Here is a 14,094-nt window from a genome sequence, read left to right on the forward strand (position 1 = left end):
CCCATAGACAACGGTAGGTTATCTTTACTATCAGAATCTTTAATTGCAATATCTTCTGAATCCGAAGTAATAATTTCATTTTGCCCTTCATTCTCCAACGGTGCGCTATCAAAAACAACTTCAGCTTGTACTCCTAATTGACTACCTGGGAGGTTATTTATATCAATGTGGTTTTCATCCCCGGAATCTTCGTCGGTATCATATTTATCAGATGGAGGGAAGACAATAATACCATCAGGTAATGAAACGGGATCATCCAGGTGTTCAATCTCATCTAATAACTCATTGAGAGTCAATGGTTTGGTCCAATAACTAAAAATTTACAAAATGTTATGACTGAGTAGCATGTTATCCTACCGTATGTTATAACGTACAGTCGTTTTTGGGTATTATTTTTCTAATAAAAAAGAATAAATATTGATAACAGAAATAACTATAGCAAAATATAATCAAAAACGAAAGTAAATGTTAAAACTTTCTGAGAAAATAAGGTCACAGTATCCTCAAAATACTTACTTTCTTTTATTCATCTTGTATTTACCACGTGCGGTAATATTTATTGCAAATTTTCGACACCTTACTTGGCTAACCGTCGACTGCAGATAATGCAAACAATTACTATGTATATTTAAAAAGCAGGCTACATGGTGACATCTAGGGAATAACAGTAAAAGTCGAATAATACAGGAATTTGTAAAGCGTATGTTTTAACGGACAGTAGGAGTATCTAGGTTAATAGAAATCTTCAAATATTATTTCTGCGCGTATATAATAAAATATGTCTAGTGGCTCTAATTCCAGTGTACTCGGCTAAACGATTCTGAAAAGGAACAAACCTACCACTTACATATTTCGTGTTGGTATCATGTGACGTCACGTGCTATGACGCGGATGACGTGCAACGGTATTTATACTGGACGGACTGTATATACGCACGCAAATTTTTACATACTATGAACATTTAAAATAATGAAACAGTGAAATAAATATATTGCAGAAGAACTCGCCTCGATAAAATGATTACCCAGTGCAATAATGAAAGTGAAACAATACCTAATTAGCTCGGATCCCATCGTGATGTTCCCACACCTAATTAGCACCCAGTTTTCTACAGAAAAAAGGTAACGAACTAAGAACTAACGCCGCTAATTACAAAGTCTAACGGTATGAATCATGTCTGGTTAAGAATAAAAGTATGTTTTAATTATAATTCTAGAACGCGAACTATTTGATTACCTCGCGAATTTGTAGTTATTTCTTTGCATTTTTATAATTTCATTAGATTTTAAAAGCGGCAAAAAGAATTAAGTTTTTAATTAGTATAATAAAAAATATTAACATTTTGTAGTATCTAAGTCTTACTCTAAGATAGAAATTTATACAAGAAAGAGAAGAGGAAAAGGAATTAATAATATCTACACTGCGGTGCAAAAAAATCGATCCACTAAAAATTTGGTAATTTTTGATGTTTTGAATTTCCTAAACCTGTTGTCCGATTTAAGTAATTTTTTACCACGTTATAGCCTTATCCATTGACAATATCGATGTAATAATATTGTTGCTAGATAGTTAAACTGTCATTGTATACCGGGTGTACGAATCAAACTGTGTTTTTTCTCAAAGTTCCTATCACCCTTTGGACTATTCTAGCATTTATAAAATAGTTACTGAAATTAAAACCCAACTATAGCCTCAGGTTTTCTTAACAATTTGTCTTTCGATTCATTCGCTTATGTTGAATAATAAAAAAGTTAGGTACTTTAACAACCGGCCATGTTCGTCATTAGTACAAAGTGCGACAAATTTTAAGGGGTAATTTTACATGAGAAAATAATGACAATTTGTTTTATAATCATTTGTCCGCAAACGCTTCGTTTCCGAGATATGGGATGTTCAATTTTTTTTTACAAACTGACGATTTATTTATTGCTTTAAAACGAGTTGAGATATGCAGATCAAATTCGGTGGGTTTTAAAACGTAGTTATTGCACATTTTTTGGCATACATTTAAGAATTTTATATTCACCATTGGCGTGCGTACGGGTAATATTATCGGTCATAATACCCGTTTGCGCGCCACTGGTGAATATTAAATTCTTAATTGTATGTCAAAAATGTGCAATAACTACGTCTTAAAACCCACCAAATTTAATTTGCACATCTCAACTGGTTTTAAAGCAATAAGTAGGTAAATCATCAGTTTGTAAAAAAAATTGAACATCCCGTATCTCGGAAATGAAGCGTTTGCGGACATATGATTATAAAGAAAATTGTCATTATTTTCTCATGTACAATATCCCCTTAAAGTTTTGTGCAAATATTTTAGAAACACCCTGTACTGATGACGAACATGGCCAGTTATTAAAGTACCTAACTTTTTTATTATCCAACATAAGCGAATGAATCGAAAGACAAAATGTTAAAAAAACCTGAGGCTATAGTTGGGTTTTAATTTCAGTATTTTATAAATGCCAGAATAGTCCGCAGGGTGATGCGAACTTTGTGAAAAAAGCACAGTTTGTTTCGTACACCCAGTACACAATGACAGTTCGACTGTCTAGCAACAATATTATTACAGGGATATTGTCAATGAATAAGGCTATAAAGTGGTAAAAACAGGTTTAGGAAATTCGAAACATCAAAAATGACGAAATGTTTAGTGGATCGATTTTTTTGCACCGCAGTGTATATAACGGTATCGAATGGAAAAAAAATGATATCTAAGAATATATTAAATTTAACAAAACAAAAAAAATATTATATCATCGTCAATATTGAAATTTATAAAGAAAATAGTCTTTTGAGTCACTTTGACTTTTCAGTGCCGTGTCTTTCCACAAGTTGACCATTATAGTCTGATGGCTTCTGCTATTGTTTTCTATTCCTTTAAATGATTTTCGCCACTTATGTATCTCAATCTTCTCTAGGTCTTCCTCTATTTATTTTCTTTTGTATCCTGGTTTCCCATATTTTCTTCACCAGTATGTTCAATGTTCTCAAGTACTAATTTCGTCTGTCTGTCCGGATATCTGTGTTTCTTATTCTGCCTCTCATTGTCACTCCTTTAACTCTTCGTAAATATTTCATATCTAGAGCTTGTATCTGACTCTTTAGTTTTCTTGTTAATATTCATGATTCGCAGCCGTATGTAAGTACTGGCCTATATATGGTTTTACAGTCAATTTGGTTTCCTTGAAATTTCTTTTTTATTTAAGAACTTGTTTTCTATTGCATGGAATAGTTTTGAGATGTTTTACTTATTCGTACTTCAATTTCAATATCTTTGTCCTGCCATCCATGATTTTCAATTCTAACGCCCACGTATTGGAAATGGTTCACTTGTTCTATTTCCTCTCCATTAATTTGTATATTTATTACGATTTGTTCTTTCAAGATTACCATATTCTTGCATAGTCAATAAATGTTTTGTATGTATTGATCTTCATACTATGTTTGCAGAATCTGTTATCACACGTCTGCAGGTTATTTTGCAAGTACACTTATACTTTAGAGATTCTTGTACCCCATAAGCAATTTATTTAGTTTTGGTGTACAATCTTTCATGATTTCATCCATAAAGATGTTAAAGAGAGCTGGACCTCGATTTTTGACCCTTCGCTTCGTTATCGAACGTATTCGTTTCGTATCTGTTTAGTATACGTAGCGAACACGTTCGATAACGAAGCGAAGGGTCAAAAATCGAGGCCCTGGGCTCATGACCTCCTTGTCGTACTCCTGTTATGTAGTTTCTATTTCTCTAATATAAACTTTTGATGATTTCAACTAGTTTTCCCTCACCACCTCTTCTTATCAAGCTGTCCCACACAGTTTGTCGTTTGACCGTGTCAATTGCCTTTTCCGGGTCTATGAAGGCCACATGTGCTTTGTTTTTAGGCAGTAACGTTTTCTCAATTATTTGTTTTACCGTGAAAATATGATTTTTTAGTCCACGTCCCTTTCTATACTTGCAAAACAACCTGCAGACGTGTGATAAATAACACATTCTGTAAATATAGTATGAAGATCAATACATACAAAACATTTATTGACTATGCAAAAATATGGTAATCTCGAAAGAACAACTCGTAATAAATATACAAATTAATGGAGAGGAAATAGAACAAGTGATCACATCAATCGAGTTGATCACATGTTGAATAGATTTGGGCTCAAATGGTACCTTGAGCAGAATACATGAGATATTTTGTACATCCATGTTCAATTTCACATTTATAATCTATGTTTCCATGGCGGATCAAGTTTAAAGGGTTTTTACCCGAATATTTTTGTATTTTGGTGGTTAACATGTTAGCATATGTCAGCACAGTTAATGATCTGGTATCAGATCGAAAACTAGTTCTGTGATGTAGCCCTTTTTAGGGATTTAGGGAATTTAGGTTTTTTGTAATATATGGTATACATAGTGTGACCAACTAGCCCGAAAAATCCGGGACATGGCCCGAATTACGAAGTCGTGTCCCGGCGTCCCGGACCAGGCTTCCGGGCCATCCGAATTTTCAACATTTAAGTAAAATTCTATTTTGAAATTTTGAATACGTTATTCTTCTAATTCACATCAAATTGAATTGGTGGGACGAAAAAAAGTCGACAATTTCTAGAGTTTAATTCTAATACCACATCCAAAACGCATGCAATGTATATCGGTGGACTTTTTTTCGTTTCTGTATTTTAATTATAATTTTTAGAAGACGATACATTTTTTTAGAAGACATTTTTTTTAGAAGACGATAATTATTGTCTTCTATAAAAATGGCCCGATTTTCATTGAAAAGTCCCGGATTTCAGGTATTTTTTTCAGCCTTGTCCCGGATTCGGCTGAATTGGAGTTGGTCACACTAGGTATACAGCCAACTACAGGAAAACCTTTCCTCGTTGATTTTTATTTATTATTTATTATTTATTATTTATTATTTATTATTTATTATTTATTATTTATTATTTATTATTTATTATTTATTATTTATTATTTATTATTTATTATTTATTATTTATTATTTATTATTTATTATTTATTATTTATTATTTATTATTTATTATTTATTATTATTATTTATTATTTATTATTTATTATTTATTATTATTTATTATTCATTAGTCATTATTCATTATTCATTATTTATTATTTATTTAAAAAGGAATATTTAGTTGTTATTTGCTTATTAATTATAATTGATGTTTAATGCTAACTACTTTTACTTTGCAGGTATAGATCAGCCTACGTGAAGCATCGCGAACAAAACCACCGCGCAAGGCTTCCGGCTGATAAACTCTTTTCGTGTGATGTATGTGGAATGCAATTTAGATATCTCAAGTCCTTTAAGAAACACAGACTAAACCATGCTTTGGAAAAATTGCACGGGAAGAGTACCGAATTACCCAAAGAAGCCAAGTCCACTGACGAAGATGCAGAAGATGTCAAAAGCATCCATGAAAATAGCAACGATCACGTGTCCAGCTCAAATGAAACTATCAACGTTGAGGAGGAGAACAGTCCAATTGTTGTTAAAAAAGAAGTTGCTGATGAAATGGTCGGTAAGTTAAACATTATACGAGTACGTACAAATAAAGGAAAGTATTAATTTCTCAATAGGATAATATATTACTATGATTGTGATACCAGAGCAGTTATGGTTGACTCTTTTCACGATTTAATATCTCACTTACAGAAGTTTGCTATCAAATCTGATCGGGAAAATTCTTGTAAGCTTATTATATAAAGTTAATAAATAAAAAAGTATGTACGTTAGTAAAAACGTGAGGTCCAATGTTTGGTACGTGACGATATATAGCTCTTTTGTGACTTAGTATGACGTTAGATCGACTGACAGTTCTTTACAGTTCTTGTAATGTCTATCCGTTACGGATGTTGGACACTAAAATGGCTATTCTGACTTTTTTGAGTGCTGCCCTAAAAAGTTTGGTAGTGATAAAGTTAAACGATTTTCGTAGGTTATGAAGCGAGGGTATTCCTCTTCTTCCTGGACCTCTTATTCCACGCACCTGATCTTGAAGTTTGGTTCGAAGTAGGTCATATAATTGTTCCTTACGTATTATATGGACCAGGTAGGTATTCCAGTTTGCGACGTTTTATGGTTATGACTACTTCGCACTATTTACCCATTCTGTGTTAATAACTTTGTCTATCTAGAAATTCTTAACATAAGTCTTCTTCTTCTTGTTCCACTCCTATCGGAGATTGGAAATCATCAAGGATATCCTGACCTTGTTTACAGCTGACCTAAAGGGTTCATTAGTGGTGCAGCCAAACCACTCTCTCAAATTCCGCAACCATGACATTCTTCTACGGCCTGGATTCCGGTTTCCTTCTATTTTTCCTTGCATGATATTTTGAAGTCTTCTTCTTCTTCTTCTTCTTTTATATAGGCAGTACTGCCTGTTTTTCTTCAACGGTGCCTTTCATTCTGCCCCTAAGTTGTCATTCCATCTTTTTCTTGGGCGTCCTATACTTCTCCTGCCTAACGGTGACTTGTCCCTGGCTATTCTTACTATCCTTGATTCAGACATCCTGCTTATGTGCTCATTCCACTCTTCTTTTCTGTTCTTTACCCAGGTATTTATATTGTCTACTCCACATATGCGTCTGATTTCCTCACTTCTTACCCTATCCTGTAGTCCTTTTCCAGCAATCCTTCTTAAGATCTTCATTTCGTTGGTTTCCAGATGTCTTCGTGTTTTGCTTGTATCTGGTCTTGTTTCGGCCGTGTAAGTCATAACTGGCCTAATAACTGACTTATATATTCGGGCCTTTGTTTCCAATCTTAGGTGTTTGTTTTTCCAAATTGTGTCTATTAGGCATCCGGCCGTTCTACTGGCTTTAATTATTTGGTCTTTTACCTCTTCTTCGATATTGTTGTCGGCTGATAGATTAATTCCCAGATATTTCAAAGTCATTACTTGTTGTATAATTTGATTGTCCTCCAATTTGCATCTTATTGGTTCTTTGGCAATTACTAAGCTTTTTGTTTTTTGGACTGATATTTTCATATTCATTTCTTTTGCGTTAATGTTGAACTCATGCAATAATCTTTGTAGGTCGTCTTCGCACTCTGCTACTAACACGGTGTCATCAGCGTAACAGAGTATTTTTATCTCTCTATTGCCCATTTTGTACCCTCTTTTTTTCTTCACTTGTTTTATTATTGCATCCAATATTATGTTAAACAGTAGAGGGCTTAGTGAATCTCCTTGCCGGATTCCTATGTTTGTTTCTATGGGTTCTGTTATTATTCCATTGACTTTCATCTCTATTTTATTTCTTACATATATGTTTTCTATCAGTTTTATGATATCTAGTGGTAAATTTTTCTCATATAGAAGGTGTATCACATCTTTTAATTGGATTGTATCAAACGCTTTCTCTAGGTCTATGAAACAGAAAAAGGCTGGTTTGTTATATTCTTCGTTACATCGAAGATCGAAGAAAACTGCATCGTTACATGATCTTCCACTTCTAAATCCTTGTTGTTCATCCGATATATTTATGCACGCCATTATTTTCTCCATAAGTATTTTTGTTGTGAGTTTCAGTATAGTGCTCAGTAAATTTATCCCTCTATAGTTACTGGGGTCTGCCCTATCACCTTTCTTAAATAACGCTATCATTTGAGTGGTTCTCCATTCTTCTGGAATTCTTCCTGTATTTATTATTTTACTTATAAAGATATTCAGTTCTTTGTGAAGTCTATCTCCTCCGTACTTTAAAAGTTCATTAGCTATTCCATCTTTCCCAGGAGCTTTTCGATTTTTCATCTTTTTTAAGGCGTTCTTTATATCTTCCTCTTTAATTTCTGTTTTCTCATCCGATTCTAATCGTGGTGTTTCCAGTTCTTTGTGATTAGCTGTTTGATAAAGGTTTTTTAGGTAAGTTGTCCATGTATTTGTATCAATATGTTTTACTTCTATCAATTCCTTCATCTCTGCTCTTTGACCTCTTATCATTTTCCACATTTCCCTTTGCATCCCATAAAAGTCGTGCTCCATCTCTTTTGAAAATGCTTCCCAATGTTCTGTTTTCTTCCTTCTTACTATTGAGTTTAATTCATTTCGTACTCTTTTATATTCTTCATATGTTTGTCTCGTTCTTTTGGACTTGTATTCTAGGTAGATTTTCTTTTTTTCTTGGCATTTTATTTTTATTTCTTCACAGAACCATGGATTTCTCCTTTTCTTTCGTATATGTTTACTGATCTTACGTTCTCCAAGTGCTTCCGTTGCTGCCATTTTGATATTATCTCTGATCTTCCTCCAACTTTCTTCTATGTCTTCATCCGGTGTAATGTAGTTTTCATTCAGTACTTTTTGCAATCTTCTCTGGTATAGATCTCGTGTTGACAAGTCTCGTAGCTGTTCTACCTTTATTCTTGTCTCACATTCAACAGGGTCTTCTTTCCTGTTTCTTTGTAGCTCTATTCTGATTTTTCCAAGTACTAGGTTGTGATCGCTTCCAATATTAGCTGCACTTAAACATCGTATGTCTAGTACTTGAGAGTGGTGGATGTTTCTGTTTGTCAATATATAATCAATAACGGATCTGTGTCCTCTTGTATTTTGGAATGTATATTTTTGTTGATCTTTGTGTCTGAAGAACGTATTGTTTATTCGAAATTCGTTCTGAGAGCAAAAGTTAATAAGTAGTTCTCCATTTTCATTTTTGTTGTCTTCATTGAATCGTTGCTTTATTCCTGGTATAATTATGTTACCGACTCTTGCGTTCATGTCTCCTATATTTTGAAGTAATGCTTATAATTTATGTCCTCTCATCAGGTGACCCACATATTCGAGTTTTCTTCGTTTACTTCAAAGTTTGTGACTCTTTCAATCCAACTTATCTTCAGCATTCGACGGTAGCACCACATCTCGAAATTTTCAATATTTTTAATGTTGTTCTGTTTGAGAGTCCAGGCCTCTACACCTTGCAGAAGAATTTTCTCCTCTTTATGAAGCTCGCCCTGGCAATTTCGATACGTCTTTTTATTTCATTGTTTTGGTCTCCAGTTTCGTTTATTAAAGTTTCCAAGTATTTGTAACTTGATACTTTTTTAATTTGAATGTCGTTTATACTAATGTGTACTGGTTGTGTCATGTTTTTACTGAAAACCATATACAGGGTGTCCCGAAAAGATTGGTCATAAATTATACCACACATTCTGGGATCAAAAATAGTTCGATGGAACCTAACTTACCTTAGTACAAATGTGCTCATAAAAAAAGTTACAGCCCTTTGAAGTTACAAAATGAAAATCGATTGTTTTCAATATATCGAAAACTATTAAAGATTTTTTATTGAAAATGGACATGTATCATTCTTATGGCAGGAACATCTTAAAACAAAATTATAGTGAAATTTGTCCACCCCATAAAAAATTTATCGGGATTTTGTTCCCATAAACCCCCCCCCCCCCAAACTTTTGTGTACGTTTCAATTAATTCATTATTGTGGTACCATTAGTTAAACACAACGTTTTTAAAACTTTTTTGCCTCCTAGTATTTTTTCGATAAGCCAGTTTTTATCGAGATGCGGCTTCTTTTTCAATATATTTACGTACAAATTGTATGGGGGTTTTGTTCCTTTAAACCCCCCAAATGTTTGTGTACGTTCCAATTAAACTATTATATATTGTGGTACCATTAGTTAAACACAGTGTTTTTAAGACTTTTGCCTCTTAGTGTTTTTTTTATAAGTCACCTTTTATCGAGATGTAGCTTCTTTTTCAAAATATACCTAAAAATGTAAATTATAAATAAATTTTCAGATTATTAACAGGTCTCTATAACCGTACTTAACCATATACAAATATGTGGTGGATTCGACATTTATTCAAAATATCTCGATAAACACTGACATATCGAAAAAGTACTAAGAGGCAAAAAAGTTTTAGAAACATTGTGTTTAACTAATGGTGCCACAATAATAATTCAATTGGAACGTACACAAAAGTTTGGGAGGTTTAAGGGAACAAAACCCCATAAAATTTTTATGGGGTGCACAAATTTCACTTTAATTTTTTTTAAGATGTTGCTGCCATAAAAATACCCCATGTCCATTTTCAATAAAAAATCTCTGAGAGTTTTCGATATATGAAAAATAATCGATTTTCATTTTGTAACTTCAAAGGGCTGTTACTTTTTTTGTGTGCACTATTGTATATAGGTAAGTTAAGTTCAATCAATCTATTTTTGACCCCAGAATCTGTGGTATAATTTATGACCAATTTTTTCGGGACACCCTGTATAGTCGGTTCGCTAAACACAACTGACTAGTGATTTTATTAAATAATTTGGCCAATTTGGTAAAAATGGCAAAAAAATAATTACTTACTAAATACTATATACTAAATACTAAAAACAAAAAAATTACCTACTAAAATCACTAGCCAGTTGTGTCTGAGTTTAGCGAACCGACTATACTTGGTTTTTTGATATTGATATTTATGCCATAATTGTTACAAGCAATATTTATGTTTTTAAGTTATCGTTGTAATTGATTCTTCTACAGTTCTTGCAACTAGTACAGTGTGGTCCGCATATCGAATATTATTTACAATATAACATTTACAACGTAAGTCTATAGCACCACATTGTAACTGCTTTGAGTTTCTTCAGTAATACTTTAGTAAGTTCCATGAGTCCATTCCATAGAAGAACGGAAAATACATAGCATTTGAATAAACTTTTATTTCCAATTTTATTTTCCAAATAATAAAAGTTGGTGATTTGTGATATAGGTTGTTGGTTAACTAATAATTGACCCGGTATTATCCTATTTCTACTTTTTTGATGTTAAAAACAAGCCCAAACCTGCTACTTACTTCTGCAACCCTTGGGAGAAGCGTCTCGAGACCTATACCAGACTGTATGTAAAAATGACAATAGCATCATCGTATCACGTTGTTCAGTCATTCTCTATTTATAAGTATTCCCTCCGAATGTGCTCTGAATCATCATCATCAATCCGTACTCGTCCACTGCTGGACATAGGTCTCCCTCAGCTCTTTCCATCTTTCTCTGTTTTGTGCAGCTTGCATTCAGTTGCTGACAATACGCTTCAGATCGTCAGCCCATCTGGTTGGTGGTCGTCCTCTACTCCGTAGTGCTTCTTCTCGTGGCCTCCACTCGACAATACGGTTTGTCCATCGGTTGTCTGACAATAAAATTCAAAATAAAAAAAAATAAAAAAAAATTATATTTTGTTTATTAAAATTGTTTAGAATTGTTTGTTAAAATTGTTCATTCGAATTATTTCTATTTTTATTATTTATATTATTTGAAAATTGTTAAAATAAAAAATATGTGTATCAACTACTGTAATCCCATCAGGAAACGACATGGATAGTCTCAAGAGGCCAGGTCATTTGTATTAACTATAAATAAATAAATGTTTTAACATTATTAACTACTTACTTAGATGTATTGTTCTTAACAACTGACTTACGATATTTTTCGATTTTGTGAGTCCGTTCCTTAAGGTGATACAGTAGCGATCAACAGGTAGCAAAAACGCGTTCCAAGATTGCGGCTGTAATTTTGAATATTTTTTCGAGATATTTGGCACACGTATTCGTAATATAATAGAGAATGGCGGTACAGAGCCCAATTTGAAAAATATATTAATATGTGGAAATTACTCTGTAATTAAATACAATATTAAAAAAAAAGCCTGTACCGCCATTAAGAAAAACAAAAAAATACATTTTCTTCAAATAAACTTTTTTATCCGATGCCTAGATTTTGTGTCATTTTGGAACTACTAAAAATTTTTATTTCATTAGTAGTTCCAAAATGACACAAGATCTAGGCATCGGATAAAAAAGTTTATTTGAAGAAAGTGTATTTTTTTGTTTTTCTTAATGGCGGTACAGGCTCGTTTTTTTAATATTGTATTTAATTGCAGAGTAATTTCCACATATTAATATATTTTTCAAATTGGGCTTTGTACCGCCATTCTTTATTATATTACGAATACGTGTGCCAAATATCTCGAAAACATATTCAAAATTACAGCCGCAATCTTGGAACGCGTTTTCGCTACCTGTTGATCGCTACTGTTTCCTCTTAATGTTTTTCCACATTTTTTGTATGATTACTGCTTTTCTGATATTGGTCTGCTAAAACTGATAATCCATTGGATATAAAATATTATAAACTTGAAAATTCACTGATTTTGTGTGTTTTAGGTGAAGGTACATCCTCAGATGCAGAAAAAACAGAAGCAGAACAGGACGACACTATCGACTCCATAGCCTTTTCTTGCCAAGGTACCTCCGGCTACCCTCCTGATCTTCTACGAACCTCCGAAACGTCGATCATAAACTTCTTAAGAGCAGATTCGGCGGAAAGGCAACGAGAGCGCAGATTCGCCTGCCCGTTTTGCGGGAAATGCGTGCGCAGCAAGGAAAACCTCAAGTTGCACGTGCGCAAGCACACAGGTGAGCGCCCGTTCGTTTGTTTGTTCTGTGGTAGGGCATTTGGTGGCAAGAGCGATCTCACCCGCCATCTCAGAATACACACCGGGGAGCGGCCGTACCACTGTGATATGTGTGGAAAATGTTTCGCTAGGGCTGATTATCTATCGAAACATCTCACCACCCACATTAATACACCTCGTTAAATGACTTTTGCGGATATTGCTTTAAAAAAAGTTAGACCTAATAGGTACCTAATAGTGAAATCATCACAAAACAATAAATATAAATGATATTGTAATATTATCTTATAAACTGGTTATTTTATTATAGATGTTTTAAAATAAACTTACGTTGTACTTTAAAATACTATAAAGTACTCTCAATTTATTGGTGTTTAACAATTATATTGTGGCGCTGAAGCTATTTTGTATGTCATTTTTATGTTCACTAGTATATTTTTGAGCAATAAACAAATAGGTTGAACCGACAATACCATATTCTGTGATTTTTCAACAGCACTTACACCTGTTTAGTCCGTTTATTTCAACTATTGAACATCCAACTGCATAAACCTAGTACTATGGAGTTGGTTAAAGGGCTTCTAGTGCAGCTTGTCCAATTCTACCTCAAACTCCTCGTTGATACGGATACCCACATGAAGTCGTCTATCGTTGGTCATCTAGAAGCCCAGAACTGCTTAGCGTTGCTCCCTAAGTTCTTTATTTATATTTATATAGACGTCACTTTCACATCTCCACATACAGTCTCTACAAGTTAGCAGCGCTCTGGTCTGAGGTTAGGCAGTTCTCTTAATGTTGTTCTGGAGCTATTTCCTTGTGGCATTTTTATAATCAACTATTTTCAATGGGAAATAAGCCACAATTTTACCAAAAAAAAATTTTGTTAACGTTTCGAAGCCCAAATCGGGTTTCGTTGTCAAAATACAAAATACTACTAAAATAAACAAAAATGTTGTTGCTAAGTAAAAAAATTCTTCTAATAATTTATTTAATCTGACTCATTTATATTGGCAATTCAGACGTATATTATACATTTTAAAGTAGAAGACTTTAAAATGATATCGCCAATATTTATGAGATGCGTTCCTGGGACGACTTTACTAAAAGATAGTTCATTCGATTACATGAAATCAATCCCAACTCAAGAATATCCGTCACAAAAAAATCATAGCATGTGATCTGTCTTTAAAAAGACAAACAAATGCAACGATGACAGTAAAATTCTCACGTTAGAGATTCCATAGTAAATTACGAGGGAAAACCAGGAAAAAACCTCGTGATACTATCCCGACATCGTAAGTATTTGGTCTTACATTTAATTTACTTTCAAAAATCTAATACCAAATTCTGACTTTAATGGGTCTATTGAATAAAAAGAAGTATTTGCTTTTACTTACAAGTATTTAAGTATTTACTTAATAGTAATTGAATAAATTCATTTCTTTAATGATTTATTCAATTATTATTAAGTAAATAATAAATCCGAGGAAGTATAAGCAAATACTTTTTTTTTATTCAATAGACCCAATATGTTTAAATTATAAATAATAATACATAGATATACAATAAGTAATACTAAAATATAAAATTTGTACTAACTCGATATGTTATTGACTTACTAATCGTG

At 33.1% G+C, this 14,094-nt stretch overlaps 1 protein-coding gene across 1 annotated transcript in view; it reads left to right on the forward strand.

Moving 5' to 3' along the window:
- LOC114337473 (zinc finger protein 358-like) overlaps nucleotides 1–13,317 on the forward strand; it is a 307,896-nt gene extending 294,579 nt beyond the window's left edge. Inside the window, exons 7-8 of the mRNA XM_050651680.1 lie at nucleotides 5,225–5,553; nucleotides 12,217–13,317. Of these exons, the coding sequence (XP_050507637.1) occupies nucleotides 5,225–5,553; nucleotides 12,217–12,650 (763 nt within the window). The 3' untranslated portion in view covers nucleotides 12,651–13,317. The remainder of the gene's footprint in view (nucleotides 1–5,224; nucleotides 5,554–12,216) is intronic.
- Nucleotides 13,318–14,094: the final 777 nt, after the last annotated feature.

The sequence above is a fragment of the Diabrotica virgifera genome, chromosome 5, assembly GCF_917563875.1.
Source record: "Diabrotica virgifera virgifera chromosome 5, PGI_DIABVI_V3a".
Classification (NCBI taxonomy): Eukaryota; Metazoa; Arthropoda; class Insecta; order Coleoptera; family Chrysomelidae; genus Diabrotica; species Diabrotica virgifera.